The 20097-nt window shown below is 32.0% G+C and overlaps 1 protein-coding gene, 1 long non-coding RNA gene, 1 other non-coding gene and 1 pseudogene across 3 annotated transcripts; all 4 read left to right on the top strand.

Moving 5' to 3' along the window:
• Nucleotides 1-179: 179 nt before the first annotated feature.
• LOC131173594 (small nucleolar RNA R71) lies at nucleotides 180-286 on the top strand. The gene has a single exon (XR_009143908.1). It is a non-coding gene; the product is annotated as a small nucleolar RNA R71 (small nucleolar RNA).
• A 2992-nt stretch (nucleotides 287-3278) lies between these two features.
• LOC131173420 (putative disease resistance protein RGA3) lies at nucleotides 3279-7005 on the top strand (annotated as a pseudogene).
• A 2926-nt stretch (nucleotides 7006-9931) lies between these two features.
• Nucleotides 9932-19549, top strand: LOC131172537 (uncharacterized). Its single transcript, XM_058133510.1, has 7 exons — nucleotides 9932-10168; nucleotides 11185-11285; nucleotides 11364-11482; nucleotides 11556-12068; nucleotides 18594-18851; nucleotides 18952-18979; nucleotides 19074-19549. The coding sequence occupies exons 2-7, from the start codon at nucleotides 11223-11225 to the stop codon at nucleotides 19440-19442; spliced, it is 1350 nt and encodes a 449-aa protein (XP_057989493.1). The 5' UTR covers nucleotides 9932-10168; nucleotides 11185-11222; the 3' UTR covers nucleotides 19443-19549.
• Nucleotides 16091-17630, top strand: LOC131173424 (uncharacterized). Its single transcript, XR_009143738.1, has 2 exons — nucleotides 16091-17140; nucleotides 17222-17630. It is a non-coding gene; the product is annotated as an uncharacterized LOC131173424 (long non-coding RNA).
• Nucleotides 19550-20097: the final 548 nt, after the last annotated feature.

Raw genomic sequence — 20097 nt, 5'->3', positions numbered from 1 at the left:
TTGGCTCAAGTGCTCTAGGATTCCCCCATAAATGGGTATTATGAGCAATCTTCTCTAATAGATCATAGCATTCTTCACTTGTCATTCTCATGAAATCTCCTCCTGCTTGTGAATCAATTGTGTTTCTTATGGCTGGAGTAACTCTGGTGTAGAAATTTTGAACAATCATCCATTTGGGTATTTCATGATGAGGACATTGCCTTTCAAGCTCCTTAAATCTCATCCAAGATTCATACAAAGTTTCATCATCCCTTGGTTTAAAAGCTACCATCAAATTCCTCAAATGAGTAGTTTTCCCAGGTGGGAAAAATTGAGATAGAAAAGCTTGAGATAGCTGCTCCCAAGTAGCTATAATAGCTTGTGGGAGTGAGTCATACCACTCCAATCTTTGAATCCAAGAGAAAATGGAAATAAGGTGGTAGAATAACTTCATCTGAAACTCAGGTTGTCTTTGTGTACCACATATCATCAAAAATTTCTTCAAATGAGAATGAGGATTTTCAAGTGGGCTACCTCCAAATTGTGAATTCTGAACCATTTGAATAAGACCAGTTTTTAATTCAAATTGATTAGCTCCAATAATAGGTCTGTTATCTCTCACATCAGTACATCTAGGAAAAGCATAATCTAACATGGATCTTCTTTGAGGATCATTTTGATTAACAACAGCATTTTGCCCGTTTTGCTCGTTTCCTCCATTATCTCCTCCAATAGCTCTATTTTGATTCTCCATATTTTCTATTGTCTCCTCTTGCTCAAATATTTGTTGTTCTTCTTTTTCTGCTTCTTTTCTTCTTTTTTATTCCTTTTTGTTGGCTCGTGAATTTTTCAATTTGAGTTGAACAACAATTGATGTCACTTGTGCTTTTCGATCGTCTCATAAACAAGAAAAGTACCTGAAAAACACAAGGAACAATAGTGAAAATAAAAGAAAATAAAAATTCTAATTAGCTTAAAACAATTAAAATCCAATTTAAAACAAACAATTCCCCGGCAACGGCGCCAAAAACTTGATACGGTGTGTCCGCAAGTGCGAGTCACGATAGTATAGTTTTAAAATGATATCGATCCACGGAATTGTGCTTAAATTGGAAATAAAAGTATAAGCAAATTAGAATGACAAAAATTAAAAGATATTAAAAATAAAATCTAAAAATTAAAATTAAGACAAAAATTAAAGATGTAAAATGAAATTTGGAATTAAAATTGGTATTTAAGGAATTAATGCTAAATCAAACAATTAACTAAAATTAATTAGACTAGATTACCAAAAATTAATTTGAAATTTCTATTTATGAAATTAAGAAGAATTAAATCTAAATTCAATAAAAATAAAAATAAAGTGATTATAGAAATTGGATTTAAATTGGATTTAAATTTAAATTGCTATTTATGAGGTTTGGAGGATTTAAATCTAATTTCAATGAAAAATAAATTGATTCTAGAGATTGGATTTTCAATATTGTTTGCATGTGATTTTTCCCTAATTTAGCCAAACACATGAGAATTGCAATTTTGAGGAAATCAATTCTTAAATTTTTGAAACCTTTTTCAAGCATCTCAAAATTGGTTTTCATTAAATCAAACCACTGTTTTCACGGTATTTCAAATCTAACAAAACCCAATTAATGCTCTAATTGATTTTGGAAAGTTCCCTTAATCTTCTTAGCTTATTTCTAACACCAAGAAAATAAAGTTTATTGCAAGATTATCTATCCCCAATATTCACTTTTCAGTCCATCTATTAAGGATTAAAACTTAACTCAATGAGGCCCATTCATCAAGCATGGAAATAAGCACACAAGCAATAAATCAAAATATAACAATCTTCATTTAAATGGCTAAATCAGTTCAACACCACAAAACACATCAATATTTACAACCCCATCTCTAGAATCTCACTACACTACTCACAAATCATTGTTTAAAGATAAACCCAAATGAAGAAATGAAGAAATAATGGAACTGTAAGCTTAAAGGGTAGAAAAACCAGTGATTTGCAGCGGGATCTCTGCGAGAAAAGTGCGAGCGTGATCCTTCTTGCTGCTTTGGAAGAAGATCAGAAGATGCTCCTCCCTTTCCCTCTTTCTATCTTCCTAAAAATGCCTCCCTTGCTCTCTATGGAAAGAAAGTGATAAAGGGCACTTTATATAGGCAAGGGATTTGTTCTAGAATGGGTAAAGGGAAGGATCCGGAGAAAGTGAGGTAAAAGGTGGAGTAGCGGAAATGCCACGTCAAAAATTTTCGATAAAAGCGACATAAGCGAGTCGGTTGTGTCGCGGGTTGTGTCGCTCTCGGCGTGAATATCGGCGATCGACACAACTGCGACATGAGCTAATTCGGTTGTCTTTGCGGGTTGTGTCGCTCTCGGCCATTTTTTTTTTTTAAACTTCTAAATTTTTTCAATTCGATTTTAATCTCCTCCAAATGGCTACTCTGATCAAAATACATCAAATTTCTCCAGATTTAACCTACAAAACAAATAAATTCCAAAAATTAAACTAAGAAATGTGAAAATTGCAAAATTGACTAAATATATACTAAAATCTAAAATAATAGCTATGAATAAGGGTAAATTATGTGCAAAAATTACTCCTAAATGATTATCTAAAATGCATGCATCATTAATATCTATGCTCATGTCTTTGTAAGAATGAATTTGGATTAATTCAGGAAGGAAGAAGCTGAAAATGTTAGTTCGAAATTATTATCATCCGGACGTAAGTCCTTTTTTGGAGTACAAGATTTTACAAGAATTTAATTCAGTTAATTTTTTTTATTAAACTTTACGTTTAAAATGAAAGAATTCCAACCCTTTCTAATTTAAAAAAAATTATTTAAAAAAAACATAAATCAATCATGAGTATGTGAGAATTCAATTAAATTTTTTCTTATAAATAATTTAATTTGAATTATGATTCATATAAGTAATTAATAATAATTCAAAATAATTTTATTTTATTATAAATGATTTTTTTACATTAATTAAAAAAATTAGAATTATAAAATTTCAGCTTATGGGCTGGAGCCGAGCTCAACATGTTCAATTGTGGACTTGACCCAAAATTTAAACTATCCTAGTCAGATTGAATTTTTTTAGAATATATCAATTTTTAGTTTCGAATTATATCAAATTTAAATACCAAAGCCCATGCTTAATTCTTCATTAAGCAAAGGAGGACAACTTCACTGCTAAAGCCCAAACATTCATGTTCAAGGATTTGCACATTTAATTCTTCATATTGCTTTCAATGTTGAACAAAGAATAAAGCAGAAAATGCTTGCATCCCGGCAAAAAGAGAGGCATCTATTATTCACTGCTTTAATTCCCTTCTTTAATTATACTGCTTTCAATGATAAACAAGAAAACAAGCATAAAAGATTGTTTCTTGCCTTGATTAAATACTTACATCCTACCAAAGGGAAAGGTGTCAGCAAGTTTATGTCATTTGATGACTTTTTTTTACGCAAGGCATAGATTTCAAATGTAATGCACAAGAATTTAAGATCCATAGCTCTTAATAAATATTTTTTGCCATTCCTCCCCATGTCTTCACAGCATTTGCCTCTTTCGCAATCACAAAATACATCTATCTATCCGCCCTTTTTTCCAAAAATGGCCGAAGAAGTTCTCTTCAACATTGCTGGAGACATCATCAAGAAACTGGGTTCTGGAGTTCTCCAGCAGATTGGGCTGTGGTGGGGTGTGAACGATGAACTCGAGAAACTCAAAGCACACTCACCACAATCCAAGCTGTGCTTCTTGATGCAGAGGAGAAGTCTGCCTTGAATAATCAGGTCAAGCTCTGGCTCGGAAAGCTAAAAGAAGTTGTTTATGATGCTGATGACTTGCTGGATGACTTCTCCACCGAAGCTTTGCGTCGCCAAGTAATGGGAGGAAATAAAGTCTCGAAGGAGGTATGCCTTTTCTTTTCACCATCCAATCGAATTGTTTATGGTTATAAGGTGGGTCATAAGATTAAGGCAATTAGGGAGAGGCTGGATGCCATTGCCAAAGATAGGCAAGACTACCCCCTTGACCTTCTGGAGCGCTTCAGAGAGGCGCCATTGTTAAGTAGGGGAAGGGACCAAACTATCTCATATGTAGGTGAGGAAGAAGTCATTGGGAGGGAAGATGATAGAAAGGCAATTGTAGATCTTTTATTACACTCCACCACTGAAGACAATGTCTCGGTCTTTCCCATTGTAGGGATGGGAGGGTTAGGAAAGACCACGTTAGCGCAATATGTTTATAATGATGAAAAAGTCAAAACTCATTTTGACCTGAAGTTGTGGGTGAGTGTCTCTGATGTCTTTGATCTAAAAGTAATAGTAGAAAAGACATTAAAATCAATCGGAAAAGAGCTAGGAAACTTTGAGTTGGATCAATTGCAAGCACGTCTTCGAAATGAAATTAGTGGAAAGAAATATTGCTTAGTGTTGGATGATGTTTGGAATGAGGATCTTAAAAAATGGCTTGACTTAAAGGTAATATTGATGTGTGGTGCTAGGGGAAGTTGGATCTTGGTAACCACTCGCTCTGAAATGGTTGCAAAAATAACTGGTACATTGCTACATTATCCTCTAGAGGGCTTAGCTCTAGATAAGTCTTGGTCTTTGTTTAAGAAAATAGTGTTTAAGGGAGAAGAGCCAAAGAGTCCTAATGTGAAACCGATTGGAGAGCAGATTATAAAGAAATGTGGTGGAGTTCCCCTTGCAATAAAGACAATTGCAAGTATTTTATACTTTAAAGAAACAGAAGGAGAATGGTTGCGTTTTTTACAAGATGATCTTTCCAATATAGCTCAAAATGAGAATGGTATTTTACCAACACTTAAGTTGAGTTATGATCATCTCTCACCCCATTTGAAGTATTGTTTTGCATATTGTGCATTATTTCCTAAAAATTATGAGATTGATGTGAAGACACTGATTCATCAATGGATTGCACATGGATTTATTGAGTTATCAAATAAGAGTGCATGCATTGAAGATATTGGGATTGAGTATTTTATGGATTTATGTTGGAGATCATTTTTTCAAAATGTGAAAAGGGATGGATTTGGGCATATTCAAAGTTGCACAATGCATGATTTGATGCATGATCTTGCAACTTTGGTTGCTGGGAAAGAGATTAGCATAATGAATTCTAAAGAAAAAAGTGTTGATGAAAGAGTGCGTCATTTGAAATTGGACTTTCGTTTAGATTCATCAGACATAATCCCTGTTGTTTTAAGTATTCCGAAAAATTGAGAAGTTTTATTTTGCCACATCAAGAATTCTATGATCATGATGCAATTCGTATTTTTTCAAACTTTAAGCAGTTGCGCGTCTGTGGTATGCAAGATTGTAGAATGACAGAAGTGTCTAGTTCCATAGAAAGTCTAAAACATTTGAGATATCTTGATGTTTCAAAAAATTCAGAAATCAAAGCACTTTCAAATTCTATTACAAACCTACAGAATTTGCAAGTGCTAAATATCTCTGGCTGTCAATATATAAATGAGTTGCCTGAAGATATTAAAAATTTGAGTAATCTTAGGCATTTATATTGTCATAATTGTTACTCTTTGACTCATATGCCACGTGGGCTTGGGCAACTGACTTCACTCCAGACACTGACATGGTTTGTAGTGGCAAAAGATAGTTCAATCTCAAAGAATGTTGGAGGATTAGATGAACTGAATAGCCTCTACAATTTGAACGGAAGTCTCAAATTAGAAATTTGGGATTTGTGAAAAATGGGAAAGTAAATCCTAATTTGGAGAAGCTGCTTCTTCAATCATTGGTTCTAGTATCGAGTCGATATGGTGATGCAAGGGGTGATGTAAATGGTGATAGTGAAGAAATGGCACTGCAAAATCTCCGACCAAATTCTAATCTTAAAGAGTTAAAGGTGTATCAGTATGGAGGCAGGAGTTTCCCAAGTTGGCTTTCTTCCCTCACAAATCTTGTCCATATCCTGTTAGTGCGTTGTAGCAGTTGTAAGCATCTTCCAGCAATGGATCAAATCTGTTCTCTTCGAAAGCTAGAGATTGGTGGTCTAGATGATTTAGAATACATAGAAATTGAGGACAAGGAACATCATTTTTCCATCTCTGAAGTATCTCATTATAAAGTATTGTCCGAAGCTAATGGGATGGCAGAAGAAGAGGGATGATTCAACAGCTAAGCTAGCCCAATTTACGTTTCTTTCCCAGTTCATTTGTCATAATTGCCCTAAATTGAGTTGGATCCCTCAGTTTCCATCTCTCAATGAAGCACTAGAATTGAACAATGTAAGCTTGCAACTTGTGCAGGAAATATTCACACCATCAATATCTTCTTCCTCAACCGTTCCTCCTTTCTCTCAATTGAAGACGCTCATGTTTTCTCAATTAGCAGTCGAATCTCTACAGCCATATGGACTGCAGAATCTCACTTCTCTTGAGAAACTAACAATATTTGATTGCCGAGACTTGAAGTCTCTACCTCAAGAGATGCGTTCCCTCACCTCTTTACGAAAATTGCATATTTATGGATGTCCCATATTGAGGAGAAGATGTGCAAATAAATATTGTGAGGATTGGCCTTTAGTTTCTCACATCTCATATATTAATGTCCAAGCCAGAATTATTCAATTGGAGGGCCACTATCAACTAGACGACAATGAATCTGTAAGTTGCTGCTTTTGTCTTCAATTGGCAAAACCTATTTAATTTTTTTTATCTGAAATTTTATACTGATTCTTTACGTACAGGACATACCACATAGTGATGACGAAAGGAACGCAAGTTTACAGTATGCATAGTGAAATTCTAATAGATTGGAAAGTGGTGAACAAATAGAGAGGATGCTGAATCCATTGGTAGGCCATACTTCTATCCATCTTGTTCTTTTTGTTATGTTATTCAATCTTCATTTTTTCTTCCATGGATATTAAAGTCTAATTTTGTCTCATGTGGAGAAGTTACTATAGTGCGTTTTAATTTTGACTCTGTTGTGAATGAGATTTCAAATCTCTTGAAGGCCGTCCCGCCAGTGGTGATTTCCATGTTCTTCGTGAGGCTAATGCTGTGGCTGACTCGTTGGCTAAGGAAGGACTTGCCCGTAATTCAGATCTGGTTGCCACCCTCTGATTTTTTGCAATTCTGATTTTCTTTCAATCACTGCTTGCTTTCTGCAACATGTGTTTCTTGGTTGGTGCTAGTTGCTGTTGGAATCTTTTCTCCTTGTGTCGGAGAGTCATCACTATTTTGCGTTGTGGCTTGGGATGTTCGGTTGTTGGCCTAGTGTGGTTTGCAGTAAGCTATTGTTAAATCTGGTTGAGTGCTTCTGTTTCTTGCTTGTTTTATGCTTGCGATTCTAGTCTTTGCTTTCCTTTCTATTTTAATTGTTTGTCTTGGTGTTTGTATCGTTCTAGCTAGGTTTTTTCACTTAGCTCGTTTCTCATTAGGTGGGTGTATTGGGAGACCTATTGGTCTGGGTTTAGTATGAGTTACAAGCTAAGTTTTTCCTAGCATTTTATTAATAAAGTTCTTGCTTATAAAAAAACCAAGGTGTCATGGCAGCAATATATGTAAGAAATCCATAAGTTTCCTTATAGTACTATAATCTTTTTATTTAAATTATATATTTTAAATAAAATTTTTTAATTTATTTAAAATGTCAAATGATTTAAAAAATTATTATTTTATCATTTTTTCTTTTAAATTCATACTTTAAACACACTACAAAATTCCCGCACAATGCATGGGCTTTGGACTAGTTCTAATCAACTGGGAAGTGGTGAACAAATTCAAAGGGTGCTAAATGAATTGGCTGGTAATGCTTTTATCCAGAGTATTCTTCTTTATTCATTTTCTTTAATGCATTTAAAAAGTTTGATTTTGATTCCATTCGCAGAAGTTAATAGTGCAGATATTGAGAAACCAAGGCATGATGATAAGGGAGCAGTTACTTGTAACTCCATCTTCTTATATGCTAAGTGTTGCAAGAAATTGGTGGTATGCTATTTTCATTAGTTTTATGTTTCTTTTGTTCCAGCGGGTGAAATTTTTTCTTACACGAGTAACTTGAATTTCTAATACAACCACAATTAATTCGATATTTTCAGGATGTTATTAAGAATTTAGAATTTCCCAACTCCTGGAGAAGTGAGGACAATGATCCAGGTTCTTTTGTGTTTGCCTTATGTGTCTAGATACATCCAACATCTCACCTCCCTTGAAAGTTGAGCAACAAGTGGTTCTATGACCCAGCATGATGGAATGATGAAGACGACTTGTGATGGCAAGCCCTTAAAGGCCATACCGGAGATTACTTTCCAGTACTCAAAATGATCAGATGCCTTCATGATGGAATGCTTTTGCCCAACTTGAGGCAATGGGACATCATTTATTACTAAGAAGTTAGGCATGTTCATATCCTTCAAATTCAATAGAGTTTAGAAGGTTATTTTTTTACACCATGTATAATATATATGTTCTGCAATTCTGTTAACTGCCCTGCATATGATATCACTTAGCAAGTACTAAAAACTATTCAAGTCCTTTTTTTTGCCCCTTATTCTCTTAGTAATGATGTCATTAAATCTTGAATTATGCTAAAAGGTTTATGCATTTGGTTGTCTTTTCAATCACTTGTGTACAGAATCTACGGTACTTGCTGCATTTGCTTTGGAGTGAAATACTGGTGAAGAATCAAATTTCGCTGTTGAGTTTTCTTCTCAATCAATAGAGGCTCTGATCTGTAAATATTTTCTTTTGATCCTCACAGAGAGGATATATGTATAGTTGTGTATTTAAATATGTTTGATGGGCATGGAGCTTAATAGGTTTTATGGTTTCTTTTAGCTGTAAAATTTAGGGGAAATTCTATAGGTTAGGGACGGGTGTGTCACAAGCTATACTGCAAGATGTTTTATGCAGGTTTCTGTGGGCAGAGTGGACTTGTTATCCCTATGGATTAGCTTTTGCCAGGTATTAATTTTGTTATTAGTTTTTGTGTATATTTATCATCAGACAAGTAATTGGGTTACTATGTGCTACACTAAAACCTTAAAAACCATGATTTCGGCTGATTAACGAAAATGAAATATGAAAATCAGATGTGAATATCTAAGCAAATTCTCAATTGCCTCTTCTGCAGAATGCTAACCCTATATGTTCACTGGACATGGGATACTCCCGAAGTTTCTTGGACCAACAATACGAGTTATTTGAGAATGTTTTCCTCAACTGTCTGCTCAATTCCACATTCAACCACCCTTCTGCCTATGAGAGATTTACATGGATGGAAAATTTCTAATCAAAGTTTCTTGTTGTCTCAAAGACCCATAGAGGAGCCTCTCAAATTGCAGGCATTTCTCATCAAGCAAATCTAATTTAACAAAATGATCCACACCCCTCAAATGTCAACACTTCAATAGTTGTCCCACCAAGTGGATGCTCTTGTTGATGGCAGATCCACAACAGAATTAAGCTTCATTCTCTTCTCTGTTTGCCCTATTTACTAATATTGGAACTTCATAATTACTAGCCATGTGTATTTTTGCCTTAATAATTACTATAACCATTTTTTTTTTTTTCATCTTCTCTTCTCTGGCTGATGAAAAGCCTTTGAATTACCAGCCAAGGTTGAATTGAGCTACTGTAAAATTTTTAATTTGGTCAATTTTTTTAATATACTTTATAATAATTTTTTAATTATAAAAAATATTAATAATCTTTTTAATTTTTAAAATAATAAATTATTTTTTATTATTAATAACAATTTAGTGCATTTCCTATGTTTTGTTAAAAAAAATGTTCTTAAAATTTAAAAATAAATAATAAATAATTATTTTTCACAAATAAATATGGCCCAACTCTTCTTTTGAAAAAATTACTTCCAAATAAGAGTCCTCAATGTGCACATCATTTTAAAAAGGATATAAGTTCAAATCAACTACCAATAGTTTTAAAAATGACACCCATAGTTTCATTTGGAGGGAGATTCGATTTCAGACTTTCAACCTCGATAGCACGACCTAACGGTTTCCTCTCATCTTTTTCTTCTCGGGAAGCTCCCTTTCCATTTGAGAGGGACGAGTCCAGAGTTAGTGGCCTTGGAGTAGGAAATTGGAAGAAGCAGCTGGTGGAGGAAATAGAATGAATTTTGAATTTCGCTTGATTGGGTTTTTGAGTTTGTAAGTCTCTCCCTTACTGATTTGTTTTGTTTCTGGGTTTATTGCTTTAGCTATAATAGGTGATTTCTTGTTTTATGGAGTTTCCGAATTTCTAAATTTATGGATTACAGAGATTTTGTGGGTTTAGGGTTGAATTTTGATTTTGTAGTTTTTGGATTTTAAACAGAAATCACCAATGGCGTTCCAAATTCAAATAAAACTAGTTATTTTTTTGCACATTGGGTGGCTTATTTATTTTTTATTTTAATATATAATTTAGTATTTATTTTTGTAAAATTTTATATTTTAAAATTATAATATAAAATTTAATCAATAATAAAATTTTTAGTTAATTATATTAAATACAATTAAAATTTTTATTAAAATTTTGAATAATTAGAAATAGTTTGTCCAAAATAAAATCTTAAATATTAGGATAATATTTAAGAAATAATAATAATAATAATAATAATAATAATAATAATTAAGTGTTAAATAATTTCTTAATTTATGATCTATATTTTATTCTTCTCTCTTTAAAAGAAAAAAAAAATTTAAATTTTATAATTAAATATAATAAATTAAATTTAAAATAATTCATATTTAAAATAAATGAATATTATTTAACAAATCGTTAAATTATGTAGATTAAAAAATATGATATATGATAAATTTTTAAATACATTAATAAATCAAAAGACTTAATTTTATGAGATCAATTTTATATATATATATATATATATATATATATATATATATATATATATATATATTTCTCTGATTTCTGTTTGAATTTTTTTGTAGCCATGGTTTTCTGGGTGTTCTTCAATATTTATTTTTATTTTTATTTTAATTAAAAATAATAAATAATTTAAAAAAAAATAATAATTTCATTATTAAAAATATAATATTTTACTAAATTAAGACTAAGATGAGTTTGTAAAAAATTAAAAATAGACTTATTTGGTCAGGGCATTTTTATGCTTGCTTCAATTATGAAAACTCAATATATTACCCAAAAGCTTCATTGCAAACAGAGTGCCGGCGAACGTTCAACCGTTTTCAGGTCCTCTCGATGTCTGCAAAGAGTCATCTCAGCCTCTGTGATTCTCCGATTCTCATCGACGATGGCAGAAAGGTAATCTCGCTCCCTTCTCCTCCTCCAATTCCTGCTTCTCAGATTAACTCTATCTTATCATGTCCTTTCCATTAACAGAGCTTTGCATTGGAGAAATGGACCGGGAGGAAATGCTACATGCTTTCTGCAAGGGACCTTACAATTATCTGGTCCAATTCTCCAGATTATTGGAGATGGTTACCCGACCCAGATTCCAGGTTCTCCATTTCTCTCTTTTATTTTCCATCTAATTTTTTGATTAAGAAACTTACTGAAGCTTTGTGCGAACAGCTTTTCGGAAGTGGCTGAGCTTATTGATGTTTTTTGGTTTGAAATCAATGGCGAAATTAGTATCCAGATGTTTTCCCCAGAAATATCATATGCGGCGTACTCGGTGTTCAAATTGATAACAAGTGCTTATGGGTTTGAAGGACATCCAGCAGAGATCACTGTAGAACTTGCTGGAAGTGAAAAGGATAAGCGTAGTGGTTTTTTGGTTCCAGTAAGAGGACAGAGGCGCCAACACCAGACTTTAAGAAGGCTAACTGGTTTGTTTAACTGCAGCCGGGTTTCGGGTTCGCAACCCTCTGTGCCTCCCGGAAAAAGCTATGGCAAATACCCGAAAGAGAGAGTAGATGGGTGGCTGGAGATTGAATTGGTTGAGTTCTGTAACAAGAAAGGCGGAGATGGAAAATTGAAGATATGTTTACGGGAGACAGGTGGTCGCCGGAAACGTGGTGTCATTGTTCAAGGGATAGAGATTAGGCCGAAAGGAGAAAGCAAAATTAAGCAAGCAATCGCTAATTGAAGGTTGGGCCAAAGACTATTTTTTTTTTCAGGATTTTCTATTAATATGTTGTAATTTGTTATATTATATATACAAATAATTGAAGCTTCATTCTCTTTGCCTTATTTACTCTAAAGTTAACAATTTGTGGTAAAGAAATCCATAGAAACTACCTCTGAGATTTTTCAATGATAATGTTTAACTTTGCTTTGCTTTATTGTGGAATATAAAGCTCAATTTTTGCAATTGCTGCCTTGCCACAGCATATATAAGAATTCTCTGGCTGATGACTTAGAGAAATTGAATAGGCTCTTGATATTTTTCCAGAAATCAATCTTCTTCAAATACAATAGCTATTATTTATATAGTTACCAGCTCTTTCCATGAATGTTCATGCCAATTACAACCTTCTTATCAAATTTCAAATTTTCAATTAACTACCACAGGCCATCCTAACTATTCTATTTCTTTCACATACAATCGCAGTCCCTTATTCTCCTTATTAATCATAACAGAGTACTAGTCAAACTCAATTCTATAAATCTATGGGTATCCAAGTCTCTGTTTGGTTACTTTTGTTTTAATGCTTTTAGTGTTTTAATTAACACATGAACTCTTGCCTTCTAGTAATCTTGACTTTGGTCTTTGGATGAAATCTTGCATGAGGAATAATGCTAGTGATGTTATTTTGTTTCCTTCCATTACAGTTATCTAGAGATTATTAGTTAGATATTCTTCGCTTTCTGCACTCATTTGCGTTTTTCTCTTCAGGACTTGGCCTATGTTTTCTGACTTGTTACTTCAAAAGTCAACTTCTATTGAGAATATGGAGGTTGCTAAATAATGAAAGTTGAAAGGTTTAAATTCATTCTAAGATCTCAATTTTAGTCACTGCAAAGAGTTCAAAAGCTATAAGGTGTTTAACTGTCAGGAGCAATATTGTTTGAGGCAAAGATTTCTTCGGGAAGCAGATGTGTGAAAATTTGTCAAAAATGCAGGCTAAACAAACCTCACTGCCTATCCTGGTCAGTCATTTAAACTTTATTGTATTGTGATAGTTATCTGCAGATTCCATGCACTGCCAAGAACAATTGGCAATTGTTGCATGACATCTCTCATTTATTATGTTTGCAGGACAGATTTGAATGTTCAGTTAACAAACTGAAGCAGAGAAGATATCAAGACAGTGACTACAGATTGATGGTGTAACAAGTTGCTTTGACACAAGCCATGTATGCAACCTGCTGAAATCAGACATTTCTGAGTAACTTATCTTTCTCCTGTTGATTTTCCTAGTCAATTGGACTGATGACACGAGTCATTTGTCGAGGGGGAAAAGAAGAAGACTGCATATAGTTGTTAATCATTGGTTGTTGATGTACTTATTTTATGTAGGCATTTTAAGGTATTTTTGTATCCATTTTCCCCTTTAACTTTATGTTCTATAGCATTTTTAACCTTTATTTTAGTTAAATTGTTATTTTTAATATTTTATATTTGATTTTTTAAAAATTTTTTTTAATAGGTTTTAAATGATTTAAAGATAAAAAAGTGCAAGTGGAGATAACTCAAAGTGATGAAAAAGCTAAAGAAATTCTGCTTGGAGAATTAGAGATAGAAATTTTCTTGAGTTCTTACATCGGCTATTGTTACATGTCATGTGCAGCAAGGAGAAACTTAAAGTGCAGAGATTTTCAAACAAACTAACTTAAAGTGCAGCAAAGAAAAAAATTTTAAAGAGAGTGATTTTCAAACAAAATAACATGCCCCGTGTTGTTGGGTAGTATTACTTTAGCAAACTGAAAAAATATTAGTTCTTTGCCAAACATGGGGCCTGTCGAAATCTAACATTGGGTCATGTTGTTTGGTGAAACTTTAGCATTGACTACGATTATTTTTAATACCTCACCACTTCTTGTACCTTTTTATCTTTCTTCTTATTAGATTTTTCTAGAATAATTTTTTGACATGTATATACATCTTATTCTCCTCCTTTCCAAAATAAGCCATATGAAAAAAAAATAAATAAATAAGGAGGAAGGGGGAGAAAAAAACTATGAGAAAAAGAAGAAGAGAAATACACCATTGCTGGATTTTCTGCTACAAAAATAACATTACAGTTGCAGATTTTTTGAGTTTTGAGACTTTCTTCATATGAGTTTTTCTATTCTTAGCTCAATTTCTTGTTCCTTTTGTTTATTTTGATAGTTTCCATTATAAATATTATTATGAGTGAGCAGATTTTTTAAGATTTCAAAGTTGGGTTATAATATTTTGAATTAATTTATAGATTTACATAGATTTTATTCAATTTATAATATTTATAAGTTTTGATTCATTCCTTATGTATTTTATTGACTTACCTAATGTTAGATCCTATTAGGTATAGTTTTTATTTGATTGAATGATCGAGAGCTGAAAATTATTAATTAAAAATTAAGATTTTGAACTTAATCACCTAGATTTAAAGATAAACTGTGGATTAAGAGCATTTATTGGTTGATTAAAAAGTTTCAAGGATTTATTCAATAAAAAGAAGACTGCATATAGTTGTTGATCCTTGGTTGTCCCCAATTGACAGATATATTAGAACCTTGCTGCTTTTCCAAATATATTAGAAGAAGAAATATTTAGTGGTATGCCATATTCTTAGATTTTTGTTTCCTTTATTTTTCTTCCTCCTCGATCGTTCCTCCTCTTTAATTTAAAATTTTATATAAATTAATAAGAATTATAAATCTGTTCAAATTTAGCGAATTTAAATTACTTTATAATCTTTTTACCTCAACAATTTGATGAAAAAAAAAATTTCATTGAAGACATAAGAAAAATAGCTTCGAGATTGTATAGCTAAAGGCTAATTTCTTCTTATTAAAGAAAAAAAAAATCATTTTTTTTAATTAATCAAGTAAAAAATGAATAAATAAATCATTTTTTTTTCAGTATATATTGGACTAGTAATTAATCAATTGATGATCTTTTGATTCAGTAAACAGAAATTTTTAGATAATGAATAAATAAATCATATATATTAACAAATTTAAAAAGGAAAAAAAAAATAAAACTTAGAAAAAATAATATCTTGTATTATTTACATAAAAAAGAAATAACAATTCATCGTGATTTTAATTAATGTCATTTGTTGATTAACTATCAATTGCAATTAAATTCTTTTAATCTTTCATCAAACTCAACTAAACTCCATTATGTTTTTTAGAGAAAAGATTTCATATAATCTTTATGTGAGCACAAGCTGCAATTAATTTAAAGAATCCCAACATTTATATTTTCATATTAAAATATATAGTTAGTATTAGAAACCTATATTTACTAATATATTTTCATAACAATTGAAAATAAATATATAGCGAGGAAGAGCTAAACCAAATTGATTTAAGCCATTTTAATGGAAGTAATTTCAAACTCAATATCATGAACCGACACCAATAATCATCCACACTCTCTAAAATAGAAAAAAATTCACAATTTTATGGAGCTCATGGTATTACATTGGGAAAAATCTTTATTTTAGAATTTCATTGAGAAAATTTTGCCTGCAAAATTTCTTTTCTCAAAACTTTTTCTTTGTTTGTGTTAGAAATAATGGAAATGGATCCAAATGTGATCTTAGTAGGAACGACTCCATCTTGTGATCCAAATGTCACTTTTTACTGTTTTCTATTGTCGTTTTTTTTATGCGTGGAGCCTAGCTGGGCCATTTTGTGAAATAGTCATACATCACTTAGTATTGCTCACTTTTGTTTGTTTGTGGTGGAAACCCTTTTTCCACATATATATATAATCTTATCTTCATTATTATCTTTTCTTTTCATTATTAAGGTCTTTAATTAATTTTCTTGCATTCACACTAACCCTTTCTATTTTTTCTTTCACATCATCACCATTAATTCACATTTACCTTTCTTCTTTGTCCCACTATTAATTTGACTAATTTTATTGAATTTTTCTTTTTGTTTATTTATTTATTATTAAATATTAAAAATTTACATATCATCAGATGAGTAATTGAGTTATTAATTTTGTTATTAGTTTTTGTGCATATCATCAGATGAGTAATTGAGTTACTATGTACCATAGCTTATCATGGTTCATGTTATCTGTTATACGTATATGTAGTTTGGTTGTTGTTTTGCACTAAGTAGCATAGCATGTGTTGGCTATTTTTAATCTAATTATGCATCTGTATAGATTCTTACATAGAATGAGTTTAACAAGCATCATTTGAGAACCATTATTAGATTCAGGTTGATATTTTGTTACCATATTTTAATATTCATTGCTGACTCCATGTGTTACTACAAACTGTTAAAAGAGTTCCAATCCCACATTTAAAGTATACAACAAATTCAATGGGCTTATAAGGGCAAAGGCTAACTAAGCTATTTGGTTAGGTCTAACCTTTTAATAACTATTGGTTCAAGTCCAAGTAAGTCCATCTCATGCTTGGAAACTATACAATTATCCTAATCTAGAAATCCCTTGATTTTAGGGATTTAATATCAGCTATAATATTTACATTCCTATCTTAAACTATGGAAAGAAGTGCATCTAGTAATCTCTACTTGCATTCTCTTTTGTGTAGGCACAAAGCAAATGTGCAGTTTACATCAAATGTAAGTACCATATGTTTTTATTTATTTTATCAATTTATTTTTTCAAAAAGCTTGGTTTTGTAATTATGTCACCATCTTAATGGGTTCCTTTCCTTGACCATCCAAGCATTAGGTTATAGAGGGAGTGTTAGAATAGTAGTGCAGAGAATACAAGAAAACAGAGAATTTTGAAGTGGAAGCTTTGAAATCATCTCACTTACAATGCTTACAAAATGTTTAAATACAACAAAAAGTAAAAATCTATCAACTACTCCAACAGAAAAGGAGGTGCCTTCTGCTACCAAAATGATGAGATCATCAGGATGCTGGGAAGTCATGAGCATTTTCTCAATGTAACAAAGACTTCGTCAGATTGCAGATATATGGTTTCTTGTCTGATGTATTAACAATGGTCAAATACTTCTCTCTGTAATGATGTATGCAGGAAGAAACAATTGGTTCACATGCTGAAGCAGGTATAAGGTCATAGACTGCAGATGTGACCTCCCATCTGCCTCTTCTGCAGAATGCTAACTATGTATGTTCACTGGACACAGGATATTCCCGGAGTTTCTTGGACCAACAATGCGAGTTATTTGAGAATGTTTTCCTCAAAATACAGAGCTCAATTCCACATTCAAACACCATTCTGCTTATGAGAGATTTACACGGATGGAAAATTTCTAATCAAAGTTTCTTGTTGCCTCAAAGACCTATACAGGAGCCTCTCAAATAGCGGGCATTTCTCATCAAGCAAATCTAATTTAACAAAATGGTCCACACCCCCCGAATGTCAACACTTAAATAGTTGTCCACCACGTTCTTAGGTGGATGTTCTTGTTGATGCCCAATCTTCAAGTTTGTCAAGCTTTTTGTGTTGCAATCATAACGATTTGATTATGTTTTTGATGTAGTTGTTGAGATTGTGGTCATAAATATTATCCCTTCATATGTTTTCTATAATAATCAATCACAACCGATTTTTACTCCTAATTTTTATCAATTAAATTTGAATTAATTTAGAAGCTTATATGAGCGTCCCACCATTATCCCAATGTTTTCAAGCTTATTTGGCTTTGAATCCTTGAAAACAAGTATATGGCTTGGAGTGGATGTTGAATCTGATCAAATTAAATAATTATTGATAATGATTTTTTTGAATATAAGATTAATTATTGGAAACTTAAAATGATAAATTTTAAAAATTATCTTCAAATTTATATAATTATAATACTATAACTTCTCATTTAAAAATATAACATAAAATTATCTCAATTTTTAAATTTTAAATAGTAAAATTTTTCTAAATATTGTCATAAAATTATTAATCGAAGGTCGTTGTTTAATTGAAAAATTATTAATTTAAAGTAAAAAAATTTTATTATATAAAATTATTTTATATTACATTTTATAATTAAAAAATTATAATATTATAATCATATAAATTTAAAAACAATTATTAAAATTAATCTAATTTTAAAGGATTTTTTGATTTTAAAAAATTTACTTCCAAAATTAGGCCTTAAATATATTTTTAGTCCCATCAGTCAACAATTTTAATTAAGATTAAATTTTTATCTTTTAATAATAAAATATTAATTTTATATTTTAAATTCTAAAAATAACTAAACAATATTTAATAAAAACATAAAAAAAAAAAAAACTAGGAGACAAATGTAGAGGGTAACAATTTTCTAAAACCCTTCCCTTGCAGCTATGGTAGTGTTGGTGTTCTTCAAATTTTATTTTATTTATTTATTTGTTAATTAAAAATGAAGCATATTTAAAAAAAAAAGTTAGGAGTGATTTGAGTTTGAATGAAAGGAATTAATTTAGCCAAAAAAATAAAAATTTTCCATTCTAAAAATTAAATATATTACCCCCCAAAACTTCATTGCAGAATGTTAGCAAACGTTCAATTGTTTTCAGGTCCTCCCTGATGTCTGTCGACAGTCATCTCAGCCTCTCTGATTCTCCGATTCTCATCGACGATGGCAAAAAGGTAATTCTCACTCCCTTCTGCTCCTCCTCCAATTCCTGCTTGTCAGATTTGAGAACTGTATCTTATCATGTCCTTTCCATTAACAGAGCTTTGCATTGGAGAAATGGACAGGGAGGAAATGCTACATGCTTTCCGCAAGGGACCTTACACATGTCTAGAGTAATTCTCCAGATTATTGGAGATGGGTACCGGACCCAGATTCCAGGCCTCTCCCTTTCTCTCCTTTATCCTTATTTTCCATCTATTTTTATGATTATGAAACTTATTGAAGCTTTGTGCGAACAGATTTTCAGAAGTGGCTGAGCTTATTAGAGTGTGTTGGTTTCAAATCAAAGGCGAAATTAGTATCCAGATGTTGTCCCCAAAAACATTGTATGCGGCTTACTTGGTGTTCAAATTGACAACAGCAGCTTATGGGTTTGAAAGCCATTCTGCAGAGTTCATTGTGGAACTTGCTGGAAGTAAAAAGGATTAAGCGTAGTGTTTTTTTGGTTTCAGTAAGAGGACAGAGGCGGCAATACCAAACTTTAAGAAGGCTAACTGGTTTGTTAAACTGCAGCCGGGTTTCGGGGTTGCAACCCTCCGTGGCTGCTGGAGAAAGCTATGGCAAATACCCGAAAGAGAGAGTAGATGGGTGGCTGGAGATTGAATTGGGTGAGTTCAATAGCGAGAACGGCGGAGATGGAAAATTGAAGATAAATTTACAAGTGAAAGGTGATCACTGGAAAAGTCGTATCATTGTTCAAGGGATAGAGATTAGGCCAAAAGGAGATTAAAAAATTAAGCAAGCAATTGCTATTTGAAGGTTGGGGCAAAGACTAATCGTTCCAGGATTTTATATTAGTATGTTGTAATTTATTATATTTTATATACAAATAATTAAAGCTTCATTCTCTTCTCTCTTCGCCTTATTTACTGTGAAGTTAACAATACGTGGTAAAGAAATGCATAGAAACTGTCATTGGAGATTTTGCAATGATTATGTTTAACTTTGCTTTGCTTTAGTGTGGAATATAAAGCTCAATTTTTGCCATTGCTGTCTTGCGACAGCATATATAAGACTTCTCCGGCTGATGACTTAGAGAAAGCCCTAGAATTAATTACTAGCCAAGGTTGAATTGAGCTACCATAAATTTTTTTTTTTTTGTCCAATTAGATTTTTGAATTTCAAAAAATTAATAATTAGGCTCCTAGCTAAGTTAACCGCCTTAATTTACATAATTGATAAATAAGTAAAATAGATTTCTTAAAAAAGATGCATTTCCCTCCTCATAATGCAATCTCGAGAGAATCAATCTCCCTTCGGCATTTCTCCTTTATTCAATTCAATCTCATCAAAAAAATTCCATTCTACTAATAGTTCAAGGGTATTGGAGTGGTTTTTAGGGTTGTTTGGCTTCGAGTTCGAGTCTGTTATGTAGTAGATTTCTT

Source organism: Hevea brasiliensis, chromosome 14 (assembly GCF_030052815.1).
Source record: "Hevea brasiliensis isolate MT/VB/25A 57/8 chromosome 14, ASM3005281v1, whole genome shotgun sequence".
Classification (NCBI taxonomy): Eukaryota; Viridiplantae; Streptophyta; class Magnoliopsida; order Malpighiales; family Euphorbiaceae; genus Hevea; species Hevea brasiliensis.
The sequence above is the reverse complement of the archived record's forward strand: the minus strand, read 5'-3'. Positions and strand labels throughout refer to the sequence as shown.